Raw genomic sequence first — 14,912 nt, 5'->3', positions numbered from 1 at the left:
CCAGAAGCAACACTATTACTGAGGTTCTTACTAGCCTTTCCTCTACCTATCAAACCCATCCGGCACTTCCATTTTAGCTAAATTGTCCCTCCCAGGAAAAGACTTGTGTTATGCTAAAAAAAAACCACAATAAATGCTTCTTGGCTTTTCCTATAAGGCACCAGTTCAGAAACTGCTAGGAGACAGCTTATTTGGAATGTCAAAATAACCTTTACCTACAATTTCTCAAAGTGGAAGAGTCTCCTTTCAAAGCCCCCAAGGGGAAGCTTAGAGTTCTAAGCCAATTGGGAGAAGGGGAAGTGCAATGTGAGCCAGAGGGTCCAATTCAGCCAAGACTACCCCTAACTTGTCACTCCCCAGCCAGCCATGTGAAGTCACACAAAAGAGCTTCATGTCGTATAATGTGGAATTTAAATTAAACTGGTAAATAAAAAAAGGAAGTAATACCAGAAAAAGAAAAAATCATGCAAGGATGTGAAATTTAGATAAGCTTAATGATGATGCAATGGAACTTTCAAATAATCAAGTAATAATCTCTTGCACTTTGCAGTTTACAAAGCACCCTGACATCCATGTTCTCATGAGATCTTCCCAGTAACCCTCTGGGGTCGGCAGGACACTATCCCTATTTTACAGCATCTCAGTTCAGAGAAGTAAAATCATTTAATAAATTTTACCTTGTTATCAAGGATAGAGCCAAGACTACAACCCAATGTTCTTTCTTTCTCTCTCTCTCTTTCTATCCCACATCATTTTCTTTCTTTTTTCTACTGATTCTATTGATACCCAGTGTTCTTTCCAATATCTTTGCCAGGGATGGCAAAGATTTCCTAGCTCCAGTCCTCATTCATCAGAATGAATCCCAGAAATATCTCTGGAATTTTCCCAGTGGATAGTTTTAAATGAATGAAGCAGTGGGATTTTTCCCAATTCACTAGAAAACCTAATGGGCCTCAGCAAAAGTTGGCATGAATGATGTAGGGGATGAGTCTTCACCATTTATATTATACAGTAGATGAGCTTTGCAATCATGGACAAGTTCATTTTCAGAGCAGTTCCCTCCCACACAACATCTGGCAGCAAACAGTTCTTCATTGCCAATAAAGAGTTTAGGGGTAGCAAACAGCCTTGTCCTTGGTATCACAGTGAACTTTACTAATTCAGAGGAAGCTCACTCAGGAGTATTACCCTTCCCTTTAGACTGGGCAGCTTTGAGGTCATCGAGTGAAAGGCAAGATGATGGAGACAGCTAATATGGAGCAGGCCCTGGGAACCATTATTCTTTTCCCCTAGTCAGCCATAGATTCAGACTCTGAAAGCTCAAAGGAACCTTAGAGATCTAATTCAACATGGTTAATGTTTTACTTGGTTATGCATATTTGTTACAAAGGTTTTGATTTTTTTTTTATTCATGGAAGGGACGGAATAGGAAAGGAGAGAAGAGGAATTTTTGTTCATTGGAAAAAAATTAATTTAAAGAATATCCTCTTTCAACTCTGATTTTAGAAATTAGGAAACAGTCCTTGAGAGGTTAATGAGTCAAGTATGGCTACCCAGTGAGTTAGTGGCAGAGCCACAACTAGAAACCTGATTCCTACTTCAATGCTCTTTCCATCTATGTTATACTTTCAAAATTCATGATCTTTTAAAAAAATTTTCCAATTAAGTAAGTCCTGGAAAAAAACAAAAAAACAATGATGATGAATGTAGAATCATAAAATATTAAGTCTTAGAGGTAGAAGGAACTAAGAAGTCATGGAGACCAACCTTCTACAACATCCCAAGTGATCATTAACCTCTTGTCAAATATTGACAGTTTTGAAGAGCTCATTAAAGTAGATCTTAGATTTCTTGACAGTTCTAGATGCATAAAATTTGGGTTGGGAAACTGCCTCCCTATAACTTATACAATCCCCATTCTCTTGCCCTCTGGAGCAAGACAGTACAAGGAGGATCCTTCTTGAACATGATGGCTCTTGAAACATTAGAAAACTGCAATGGGATAAGAGTTCTCTCTGCTGAGTGAGAGGGTGTATACAATATTTAGAAATCCCAAGTGGGTTTACCTCTGGTGACCTGGAGCTCACCTGGTTTCTGATCTGCCTGTGCATGAGATCTTTTTTGAGTTGAAGGGCTTCAAAAGCAGCTTTCTGCATTTCACTCTGTAAAAGAGATTGCATTTTATTTAGTCAAGTGGTAGAACCATTTTTCCATTGGGGATTTTTAAGCCTAGAGAAAAATTGAGGCAGACACATATTTACAAAAAAAAAAGTAGAGAATTTATTTTTTTTCTTGGAGAAACTTAAAATGTTCACTCACTGGCTTTTAAAGTTAAAAGTGGGGACCTTCAAATTTCACTAAGGCAGTTAATACTAAAATACATAATGGGGAAGATAAAAAGGGGGAAAGGAGAAGAGAAACATAAGGGAAAAGGTGTTAGAAAGAGAGAAGAGATAGAGGCATAAAGAAAAGGGAATGAGAGAGACTGAGGTAGGGAAGAGAGTATAAAGAGTACCTTATGAGATTTTTGAGACCAATTTATAAGTCTTTGAGGATGTGGAGGGACAGCCTACTATCTCCTGCCCTTTGAATTGGTGTTTGGATAACTAACCATTGTTTGTAATCCACTGTTCCTACTCTAAGCCTGAACCTCAGCTAGCATCCATGCTACAAGGGTCAGCTACAGCATCCCAGCAGAAGGCAGAATTCATGTGGAGACAGCGAATAAAAAAAGCCTCATCCAAAGGCCCTTGGTGGATTCTCCATCCCTGATGTTTAACTTAGGTAGAGCAGTGAAACTCTTAGTCATACACTCTCCAAATCCTTCAGAGAAGAGTTTCCTTTGGAAGACAGTTTTTTCCCTTCCTAACAGACCAGCATGAAGCTTAGCTTTCTGGCAGTTTAGGAGTTTTCACCAGAGCTCTGGACTCCAACCTCTTTTTTGGGCCATCTTCCAAGCTCTAGGTGACAGTTGTCTGCTCAGCTCCCCAACCCACCTCCTGCAAAATCTGGCTGATGGCTTTGTTTTGATCCATCTGCTGCCAAGCCAGGATCTGCTGGAATCTTTCATCCATTTGGGCCATGCTGCAAGAAAGACAGGTGAAATCCAAATAGGAAAAAAAGGAGAGATGAAAAAATAGCCCATTTAAGTCAAAGAAATTGCACTTGTGTTATCTCTAGCAGAGAGGGAAAAACTTAAGTTTGTTTCTCTATAAATGTTGGCCATATGGTTTCCCTAGGCCTCATTTCTCTACCTGTCTGCCTTGACTAATCTGACTGCTTTACTAAAAGACCTCAGACTCTGAAGTGCTACTAACAACTAGGAAAGAATATGACTCCACCTTTCCTTTGGTGCTTCTAACTCCTAGAACTGTATGTAGCTTCCAAAGGACTCCTCGGATTTATAAATATCATGGTCATGCACACAACCCACCAGCTTAGTTAGGGTGGACAGACAACTAGAGTACCATAACCAAACACTAAGGGAGGGATCACAGGACTTTGAACTAGAAGGAACGTTTAAAATTAGCTCATCCAATCCTCATTTTGAGAAGTGAGGAAACTGAGGCTGGAGAGGAAAGATGGGTTGCTTGGATGACCCTGTCACTAACTAGTGGAACAGGAATTTGAATCCAAATCATCTGCCTCCAAGGCCAGTGCTCTTCTCACTACATCTCAGATCCCACAGTGAGTCTGTGGCTGAGAACGGAAGCGAGGATGCAGACATCTCATGCACTAGCCATGGGCTGCTGCCTAACTCCCCTGCCCTGCCCAGCCCCATCTCTCTCTAACAGGTCTAGCATTCCTTCAGATCTTACCTGGAACAAGCTTGTTTGACCAGATTTTGCTTTTGAGACTCATAGGTCATTTGTATGAATCTATTCTTGCAGCTCTCCGTCAACATCCGCTGCATGGCAGCTGGGGAAAACAGCAAAGACCGGTCACAGTCTGTTCAAAGACTGGTCATCTTTCAGGAAGAGTTTGGGACACTGTTTTCTCAATAGTATTTTATTTTTCCCAATACATGTAAAGATAGTTTTCAACATTATAAAATATCTTCTTCTTTTACCTCTCCCCTTTCTTTACCTCCTCCTCCCCAAAACAGCAAGCAATCTGAAAAAGGTTCAATATATACAATCTTTTTAAACATACTTGGTCACAGGAGTTCTAACCTTATCAGCTGTTCAGCTTGTTCAACAATTCCTAAAGACCTACCCTGTTACATAATTCACATAATATTTATCTGGATAATCCCAAGACAGAGGTGGAATACATAAATAAATATAGTATTTAGGGAAGCCAGGTTAATTGTTTTCTAAAAATTACTTAGTCCCCAATGTATATACATTAACCAATATCACATCCCTATCCTTAAATCATCCCAACCTCTTTCCAGAGCACACATTTAAGTTTCTCTGGAACAAACCTACTGGCTTGCCTCAGACAGCAGGATGGACCTATCCAGTAAGAACACCATAGGGAGAATTTTAAGGCATCACTGCCCTCAGAAAACCTAAACCTGAAATAGCTCCAATGGGACAACATGGAGCAAGAAATCAAGAAGCAGATACTCCCAAAAAAGTAATTATGTTAAAAGGATTATATTGGTCTTCTCCCCTGTATTGTTACAAATTTGAAAATATTAACTATGTATAATACCATGTCCTGGCTGAACAAAACTATACTAGATGCTGGATTTTAAACTGAAAAATTAGTATTTTAGACATAAAGTAGTTGCCTCATTTCCCTACACTAATTCCTAATGCACAATTTGCATATTATTTCAATTAACCAGGATTCTGACATGTGAAGGCTTTCCCTCATTACCCTGAATAATGAAGAATAGGTTATATCTCCCTGGGAGATGACAGGAAAGAGGAAACTGATCAGCCTCAGAACACAGAGTATAAACAACAATCAGAGCTTTGCTAAGTAAATCCCTGTCAGTTGTCCAACATAGGTCTTTCTATATTCCATGTAATCGATGGTTGTGTCAATAAAGGACATGCCTTTAAAACTTACAAGCAATCTCTCTTTGGCGTAGATTCTCAGTCTCCTCCTGGGTTATGGCCATGAGTTGCTCCATCTTTATCCTGGAAAGTTTTTATTCATTCAAAGAAATATAACATCAAATCTAGTTACATCAGATGAAGATACTCAGTGGACATCCTAATTAAGCACCTACATTCTCAAAGCTCCATCAGTAATTAACTTAATTCCCTTAGGGAATGAGAGGTGCTGAAGAGTCAATTTTCAAAAATCTCACAGTAGGAAAAGTGCATTAATACATGGACAGAAGGGAGACTCTGCCAATTAACTGTAACTACTAATGATGGAGAGGGACAGATGTTGGTGTGGATTAATGGTAGCAGTTGAAATGGCAGTGGAAGATCCTTGATAGAATTTGGGAATCCAGTTGACCTCAGAACATAAATTTCTAGTGGGTATTTTAAAACAATCTGAAGCTAGTAAGTAATTTCTAATACAATCATTTCCGAGGGAAATGGATTCTCAGTAGTAGATAAAATAGACATCTAACCCCCTACTTTTGGGAATTTTTTTGGTAAAAGGCTTTGTCCTAATTCTCACAGTTCATAGAAAGTAAAGAAGAAAGGAAGGGAAAAAGAACAACTTGCCCTAAGTTAGTTCCAAGAAGCTTTTGTTAAGCTAAACACTTACCTTTCATTTTCTAGTGACTTTAAGATTTCAGAATTTTTCCTTTGTCTGTGGAAAAGATCAAAAGATTCCTCGGAATCAGATCACTTTATTTTTCCAAGAACCTGCTCTTGTATCCCTGAGATATCTGAGGTACCAGGATGGACACTTAGTCAATAAAGACTTGTTACCTAAATTATGTGATGATCAACTGTGATGGACTTGGCTCTTCTCAACAATGTGGTAATTCAAAACAATTCCAATAGACTTGGGATGGAGAATACTATCCGTATCCAGAGAGACAATTGTAGAGACTGAATGTGGATCGAAGCATATTTTTACCTTTTTTTTGTTTGTTTGCTTTTTCTTTCTCATGGTTTTTTTCCCTTTTGTCTGATTTTTCTTGCACAACATGAAAGTATGGAAATATGTTTAAAAGGACTGCACATATATTTAACCTATATCAGATTGTTTGCTATCTTTGGGAGAGGGGAGGGAGGGAAAAAATTTAGAATATAAAATCTTACAAAAACAAGTTGTGGAACTAGCTTGGTATTTGAAAAAATAAAATACCATTGAGGTTAAAAAAAAAAAAAAAAAAAAAAAAAAGACTTTTCCTAAAGAAGACAAGGCAAAGCTAGCTACCAGCAAAATGGTAAAAAAGAGGAAATTTGTCTTCTGAGGCTCCCCCTTTCCCCATGCTGTGACGTGCTCCAGAATACCTTGTTTTGTCTCGGGGTCCCCTGTCTTTATGATAACCTAGACTCCCTACAGTTTCTGCTGTCAGCTATCTGTTACTTTGGAAAAGTCCTGATGAATAAATCACTCTACAATTATAATAATGAGACTTACTTCTGATTATCTTCAAGAAGCCTCTGAATCCGGCTTGAGATACTTTGCTCTGTTTGCTTTAGTTGTTCTTGCAGACGCTGACGCTCTCCATCCAGGTAGCGCTGATGTTCACTCAGGCCCTTGTCCAGCCGAAACTGCTCCTATAACAGAAAGCAGAGCACTTGAGACAGAGAAGCTTGCAAATCCAAGGAGTGAGAGCTCCCATTCCTCTGTAAATTGAGATGCAGTTGCTTTTAGGGTTAGGGATGAGGGAAGGACAGAAATAAGGAGCACATAAATGTCTTTGTGTTTACACATCCCTATCCTTTGGGGAGATCTCACACTGCTTGAAGGAAACAATGGCAGGGGAAGAGATAGTCTAGAATTCTGCTGTGCTCCACCAGAGATTGATAGCACCTCAGTAGGAGTTGGGCTCAGAAGAACCTTAGATGATTTGGTTTAACTCCCTCTTTGGTTTTAACTTATTTTTTTCCCAAGTTTTATCAGTGCCTTTTCTTTTTTACTCTAATTGTTTCCCAAAGTGCTGCCACCTGACTGAACACTGTGCCAAAGAAAATAATTGAATAAAGCTGGCAGATAAAGCAAGGTGGTGGGATGAAAGCACATTGGGCCTGAAGTCAGACACCTTGGGGGGAGCCACTTAACTGTGAAGATTTGCTTTTCAGTGCCCCAGTTTCCTTTTCTGTAAAAGAGGATGTGACTGGATGACCCCTTCCAGCTTAATGTCTAGGATCCAAATAACTATAAGGGAGCCACATAATCCCTCAGGAGGCGAGAAGTGTGAAGCATCAGTCTTCTCCCACTTCACACATATTATCAAGATTGGTCATTGAAATCAATCTGGGTTTGAGTGCTCCCCCGCCACCACTTTGTAATGAGGAAACTGAGTCTCTGAAAAGGTAAAGTGACTTAAGGTCATGCAGATGACCAAACTGAGCCAGAATTCACAGCAGCTTCTCCCACTCCAAATCCAGGACTCAGGGCATTCTACACAGCCTCATCCCATGTCAGGATCACACAGTGTTGGGCAGGCAATCCCCATGATGTCACAAATGGGGACAAAGTTTGGAATGTATTTAAATAAACTCCTGCTTGGGAGAGAGATCGGGAAATCTGACCAAGTCTAAGAGGTGCTAGAGTGGAATGATTTTAAAACTCAGACCTCAGCCAGGGATGTGGTCAGTCCAAGTTACAATCTCTGACTGATGTGACTAGTGACATTGCCAGCCAAACCAAGGCAGGATCTGCCCATCCCTCCCTCCACACTAAATCAAGCCTGTAACTGAGAGATGTGGTCTCGAGTCAGTCCTGGGCACAGGCTAAGCCTTGGGAAATAAAGCTACCAGGAGAGTCCTCCATGCCACAAAAGTAGAACTTCTGTCATCTGGAATTCCTGGGCCAGGGTAAACATGGATTGCAGAAGGGAAAGAGAGGGTGATCTCTGGGGATCGGTCACATGAGCACAATTCCTTCCCTGCCAAAAATGTTTCAGAGGACCCAACAGAGTCTGGCCAGCCCCATGCCAACAGCAACTACTAACCCTAACACTCCCCCCCCCTCCTGCCCCGGCCAATCCTGGCTGTGACACACCTCTTTGACAGTCTGCAGGATCTCATCCTTTTGAATATTGCTTTGCTGGAGAAGCTGGGCGTGTTCCCGCTGCCCGATTTCTAGGCGACGTTCAAATTCTAATTTCTCCAGCATTTTCTGTTCCTGAGGGAACAGAGATTCATGGTAAGGATCATGGCAAGAACTTGAATCAAGCTGCCTCCCCGCCCCCCCGCCATAGGCCAACATAGAGAAGACCAAACCCCAAGCTTGAATCTCTCTTGCTAAGTGTGACAATGCTTGGCAGGGGGTGACGGACACAAGGAATTTCTGGGGCTGTGATTCAGAATGGCTCAAGCTCCACCCTGTGAAAACCAAGCTAAAACCTAACACATCACCTATACTCCAAGAAAAGGTCAGGGGAAAAGCCGAAACTACAGGAGAAAAATAATACCTACACTTTTACAACCCAACTTCTAAAGAATTACTGAGAGATAAAAAGTCTGCAGGGGATAGAGAAATATTTGGTTTGGGTGGTGTATCAGCTTCTTGGTTGAAACAGTCACAGCTTGTTTTAGCAGAGGGCCAGGTTAAATCTGGTCTGCAGCAAGAAACCTTTTCTGCCCTGCCTGATAAGAGGGCTTGAATTACACTTCTTCAGGAAAGAGACCCTCTTCTCTGTTCTCAATGTTTATGTGTAGACTGGGGCCAATACAGCTTAGCTCTCCCAGTCCTTTAAAGAATCTTCTCAGTGTTTAAGTGTAGACTGGGGCCAATACAGCTTAGTTCTCTCTTTAAAGAAACCATGAAGGTAAACAGCAATGATAATAAAGCTAATATTTATGTAGTTTTTAAACTTAACAGAACATTTGACATACATTATATTGTTTGAATACTACAGCAGCTAGTACACTCATTTTGCAGATTAGAAAAGGAACACTTGGAAGAGCATGACTTGCCCACAGCCCCATAGCTAGTAAATATCAGTGTCAGGAATTGAAACCAGGTCCAAAATCAGCACTCCTTAGATCTTCTCTGTTGCCAAACCAGCAAGATCACACAGAAGAATGGGACTGCCAATTTTTTTCAAAGACAGTTATTTTTCTAAAAAGGAAAATCATCTCTTCTCAGAGAGAATGAAACATTGGGTTTTTCTACATGTCCACCTCAACCCTCCTGTTTTTTTCAGGCTTCCATTTTTCAAAGATGTAGGACTTCTGTATGTTTGCTCACCTTTCTCTTCTCATAATCTAAGAATTTATTCTGAAAAACAAAAACAAAAAAATAGCAGTTGAGAAGAAGGTGAGTTGTGGTACAAGGACCATAGCAGATCCATCTAAGGCTCAGGTTTAAAGCAGTCTTTGAAAACTTGAAGGAATTAGTTCACAATCGAACCGACCAGCACTAGGGGCTTCTGCCATGCACCCTTTTGGCAGATATGGCCAAAGGCCATTAGTCCCCTGAATATTTAGTTCTGGAAGGGAAGTGTCTCTGAATCAGCATGCTAACCTCACCTGCCACTCAATTTCTTCCTTTACATAGCTGCAAATTAGTCCATCAGTACTATCCACTGAAGTCTCTCCTCCATCTCTTTCCAACACTGGGAGCAAGTACTGGGAGGGTGGGTAGTACTCAAGCCCGCATTCTGAAAAAGAGCAGAGCCAGGTCTATCAAAATGACAACAATGGGCAAAGCTATGAGTCAGTAGAAAGCCCCTACCTGGTCTTGAAGCTAAACATCCTATCCCATCACTTTTCTATTACCCAAAATGGATTCTACTCAGAAAAATCTTTCTGACAAATGCAAGCCTCCCATTAAGATCACTCAGCCCTCTTTATCTGGGAATAATCACTTGCATATATGTCCTTGGACTGAAAAGAACAGAGGACACACACAAAATCTGACAGGGACCCAATTTTGCCAATGGAGGGGAATATCAGTATGGATAACAGAAGCAGATGAAGCCCAAGACTAAAACAATTATTGACAGGATTTGAATTTGGAATAGACAGTGGGTGGGACAGTGAGTATCTGAGGAGAAGGGAGACAACCTGAAGTGAGCTGGAAAGGATCTGGGCCAGGAACTTGTGATTTTGCACAAAGCCCCTGGCATCTGGCCATCGAGGCAATAAAACACAGCAAAAGGGCTCAAAGAAAATACTGGACATGTCTCATTTCCTGTCTGATGCCTATACTCATATTTGAGAACTTTAAGGAGAGATAAAAGCACCAGAAACCAAACTGTCAATTTTACCTTTGCAAAGAAACTGTTGAATGGCCTTGGTACCCATACCACACACAGCCTCCGGGGGGTAAACCATGGATGCAGCATCAAGGCTCAAAGTCTGCAAAACATCAGAGATAGAAACAAAGCCTCCAACATACCTGATCTCTTCCATTCTTCCAATATTTATCAGCCTAAAGCTAGCTCTCTAGAACTTCCAAAAAAAAAAAAAAAAAAAGACAACTTGCTCTACCAATGAGGAACATCTTTTGGGACTCATCATTTCATGTCACACTCCTCTATTCAATAAACTCTAGAGTTATTATTTTTATTAACTCTATAATCAATGTCTAGCATTTAAAGTCCTGCCAAAGCCCTCACTTACTTTCCTAGCTTCATTATACATCACTTCCCTTCAAGCATTCTATGGCCCAAACAAACTGGCCTTCCTACTGTTCCTCACAATTAAAACTCTATACGTTTGCATAGGCAGTCCCCCATGCCTAGAATGCACTCCCTCATTTCTGTGTCTCAGAATTTCTAGCTTCTTTCAAAACTCAACTCAAAAGCAACTTTCTATAAGAGGCCTTGCTCCCCCACCCATCCCCACCACCTGCTACAGCTTCCCCCTCCAAATTACTTTGTGTTCATTTTGTGTATATTTATATGTGTACATGTTCCCTCCCCTAAGGGACTCCTTGAGCACAGGAACTGTTTCATTTTGTCACTGCATTCTTGGTGTCTGTCACAGTGCCTAGCATAAAGTAGGTGCTTAATAAAAACTTGTTTCTTGATTTATTTTCCTAAAAGAAAGCTGTCCACTTTGTTCATGGATAAAAACAAATGGAGTACAAGTTGTGATGAACATGGCTCTAATTTACCTCTAGGGTCCGGACATGAGCCAGCATCTGAGGCAGTCTCTGTATCAGATTTTCACTGATGTCAAGAGTGCGTAAGCTACGAAGTTCCCCCAAAGTGTCAGGTAGATCCTTCAGTTTGTTATCTATGGAAAAATCCCAAGCACACAGCTCAGCGCTCAAACTACTTACTGAATGCCATTGAACACATCTGAATAAAGCCCTTAGGCCTGACACATCTCTGAGGCTCAATAAGAATCCTCAGTCACTTATCCCAAAACATTCAATACATTTAACATGATCCTCAGCCTCTAAACAATGTTGATAGCCCTAAATGGAAATACTAAAGCTCTAAATGGAGAAGCAACATGCCTTTGATCAAGCAGTGAAAAAAGAGCAAAAAGCTGAGTCCCCCAAACCTGACTTCTACCCCCATCTGCCCCCATATCAAAATAGTTTGGATTTGAAAAGTCATTAAAACCTATGTGGGGATTAGGGAAATGTTCAACTGAGGAAAACAATTTTTGTATCAAATATCTCTGATAAGGGTTTGCTATCCATGAAATATAGAAAATAACAGAACAAATATAATACTGAAAACCTTTCCCCAAAAGAGAACAGGCCAAAAGATATGAACAAATATTTTTCAAAAGATGAACTGCAAACTATTAATAACCATATGAAAGAAGGATCAAAGTCATTAACAATATGATAAATGAAAATCAAAACAACCCTGGCATTTTACTTCATACCCAGCAAATTGGCAAAGTAGACAAAAGATAGAAATTGTTAGTGTTGGAGGAGTTGTGGCAAGACAGGCATGTTAATTTACTTCTGCTAGAGCTGAGTTGATCATTGTGGGAAATATTTTGGAATTAAGCAAATAAAGTAATTAAAATGCTTCTACCCTTTGAACTAGGGATTCCTCTATGAGGTACATATACCAAAGAAATATTGATAAAAAAAAGCAAGCTCCAAATACACCAAAATATATAGAGCAGTACTTTTCATGGTAGCAACAAACACGGTAACAACATGGAAACAAAGTAGATACCCACACAATAGGAAATGGTTAAACAAACTGTAATAGATAAATGGAATGGCATATTACTGTGCTATAAAAAAATGACTCTTAGATGAAAAAAATATTCTAAATTACTATTGATTAGAGAAATGCAAATTAGTATATCTGAAGTATCACTTCACACCTATCAGTTTGCTAAGATGACAGGAAAAGATTATAATAAATGTCAGAGGGAAGGTGGGAAAATTGGGACACTAATGCACTGTTGGTGAAATTGTGAATTGATCCAATTCTGAAGAGCAATTTGAAACTACACTCACAAGTCTATAAAACTGCATATCCTTTGATCCAGCAGTATCTCTACTACATCTGTATCCTAAAGAGATCAAAAAGGGAAAAGGACCCACATGTGCAAAAATGTTTGTAGCAGCCTTTTTGTAGTGTCAAGGCAATGGAAACTGAATGGATGCCCATCAGTTGGGGAATGGATGAATAAGTTATATAGTGTATGAATGGAATGGAATATTATTCTATAAGAAATGATGAGCAGGCTGATTTCAGAAAAGCTGAAAAAACTTACATGAACCAGTGTTGAGTAAAGTGAACAGATCCAAAAGAACATTATACATAGTAACAAGATTATGTGATGATCAACTGTGCTGGACTTGACTCTTCTCAACAATGCATTGATTCAAGGCAATTCCAATGACTTGGGATGGAAAAAGCCTTCCGCACCCAGAAAGAGAACTATAGAGACTGAATATAGATCGAAGCATAGTATTTTCATCCTCTTTTTTTGTTTCTGTTTTTTTTCTTATAATTTTTTCCCTTTTTGGTCTGATTTTTCTTGCACAATATCACAAATATGGAAATATGTTTAAAGAATTGTACATATTTAACCTGATCAGATCATTTGCTGTCTTGAATGGGGGGAGGTAAGAGAAGGAGGGAGAAAAATTTGGAACACAAAATCTTACAAAATTGAATGTTGAAAGCTATTTTTATATATATTTGGAATAACAAAATACTACTAAAAAAAAAAAAAAAAGAAAGATTAACTCTAATGAACATGGAGAAACATAGAAAGACATCTGAAATGCTGCAAAATAAAGTAAACAAAAGTCAGAAAACAACATACACAATGACCACACTAATATACATGGAAAAAACAACTAACAACTACAAATCTACCAAAATAGAATGTTTTGAAATAATAAATTACAAATTTGGCTCTAAAGAGGGATATGAGAAGAAGCTTCCCTTTGCTTCTCTGCAGAGATAGTAGATCTTCAAATGGAGAAGACTACATATAGCATTAAGGGTGGATTTTTTTTTTTAATATATTCATCTGATCCACTGAATTATTTATCCTTTCCTCATTTAAGAAAAATTATTTGCTGTAAGAGATGGCTCTTTGGGAAGAATATGAGATAGGAAGTAGGAGAAAATCTGGACAATATAAAAATAAGACATCAACAAAATAATAAATTTTATAAGAATAAAATATATCCTTTAAAATATTTGTGGTAAGCCTTATCATTCAACACTGGAGGGCTCATCCTTGACCACAGCTCATTTAATATGTGGCAGCTTTTCCCTACAAAATACTCTCACTCTTTCAATGGATATCTGCTTAAGACATGTGGTGTTGTTCCTCAGTCATTTCAGTCATGTCTAACCCTTTGTAACTTCATTTGAGGTTTTCCTGGCAAAGATATTGAAGCAGTTTGTCATTTCCTACTCTAGTGGATCCATTTTGTCTGGCAGAAGTTAAATGAATTCCCCAGGGTTCCACAGCTAGGAAATGTCTGAAGCTGGATTTGAACTCAGGTTTCCTGACTCCAGACCCAGTGCTCTAGTCACTAGGCCATCAGCTTCCTCAAATCATGTACGGTACTAGGTAGCTCAGAGCTAACTGATCTTTACTCAGGTGAAGAGACCAATACTAGGGAGTTTATCTTACTCTCATACCTTTCACATTGAGGGTCTGGAGCTGGGCCAGGTCCCCAATGGACTGTGGAAGACATTTCAATTGATTTTTTTCAACATTCAAGACCTAAGACAGAGAGAAAAGAGAATAAGAAGAAACTACAAGTTGTCTATAACACAGTCTTCCCAGGGTAACAACAGAGCTTCCACTGAAGGGGTCCTAAGAACACCACAGATAGTACCGAGAGGACAGGCTTAAGATTCATCCTTCAGTTTCTCATTGCTGGATTGAACAATTATTCAGGCCCTTTGGCACACTAAGATGGAATTCTCCTTCCTAATGCTTCTTGCCTTTTTCATTAAGCATTAGTACCTTTAAAGAAGGCAAAAAATAATAATAATAATAAATTCAAATCAGTCTGCTTTGGCACTTCTTGGCAATTGTCACCATGTTGCCTTCTCTCTAGTCTCATGGGCCACTATCCTGCAGCAGACCCTCATCATTTCTCACTAGATTACCACAGAAGCTCCCTAACAGATCTCCCTGCCTTTCCTTTCTCTTTTTTCTGATCTATCCCCACACTGCTACTTACCCAGTATTTCTAAATCAAATTCTCATGATGTTACTCCTCTGCACAAGACACCTCAGTCTCTCTCTATTGTCTCTCACATAAAATATAAACTCTAGTGTTTGCCATAAAAAGCCCTTGACAATCTGGTTTTCAGAAGATGCTCACATTACCTCACTTCAGACCTGCTTGCTCATGTGCTTGCTCTTCCTCTATACCCACACTCACACACCCTCTCCCTCTTTCTCTCCTTC

General features: G+C 39.5%; 1 protein-coding gene across 8 annotated transcripts in view; it reads right to left on the bottom strand.

Moving 5' to 3' along the window:
- Positions 1–14,912, bottom strand: part of LRSAM1 (leucine rich repeat and sterile alpha motif containing 1) — a 38,870-nt gene that overhangs the window by 7,442 nt on the left and 16,516 nt on the right. For 5 of the 8 annotated variants that reach the window (XM_074293683.1, XM_074293688.1, XM_074293687.1 and 2 more), the window contains 12 exons: positions 14,132–14,216; positions 11,161–11,282; positions 10,310–10,400; positions 9,570–9,700; positions 9,289–9,318; positions 8,098–8,220; positions 6,508–6,647; positions 5,680–5,724; positions 5,023–5,093; positions 3,819–3,918; positions 2,997–3,084; positions 2,088–2,162 (listed from right to left, as the gene is read on the bottom strand). In XM_074293683.1, the coding sequence (XP_074149784.1) occupies positions 2,088–2,162; positions 2,997–3,084; positions 3,819–3,918; positions 5,023–5,093; positions 5,680–5,724; positions 6,508–6,647; positions 8,098–8,220; positions 9,289–9,318; positions 9,570–9,700; positions 10,310–10,400; positions 11,161–11,282; positions 14,132–14,216 (1,101 nt within the window). The remainder of the gene's footprint in view (positions 1–2,087; positions 2,163–2,996; positions 3,085–3,818; positions 3,919–5,022; positions 5,094–5,679; positions 5,725–6,507; positions 6,648–8,097; positions 8,221–9,288; positions 9,319–9,569; positions 9,701–10,309; positions 10,401–11,160; positions 11,283–14,131; positions 14,217–14,912) is intronic. The other 3 variants (XM_074293685.1, XM_074293684.1, XM_074293689.1) reach the window with 2 other exon arrangements.

Source organism: Sminthopsis crassicaudata, chromosome 2 (assembly GCF_048593235.1).
Source record: "Sminthopsis crassicaudata isolate SCR6 chromosome 2, ASM4859323v1, whole genome shotgun sequence".
In the NCBI taxonomy this organism is placed as follows: domain Eukaryota; kingdom Metazoa; phylum Chordata; class Mammalia; order Dasyuromorphia; family Dasyuridae; genus Sminthopsis; species Sminthopsis crassicaudata.
Note: the sequence above shows the minus strand (reverse complement) of the source record. Positions and strands in the feature narration are given on the sequence as shown.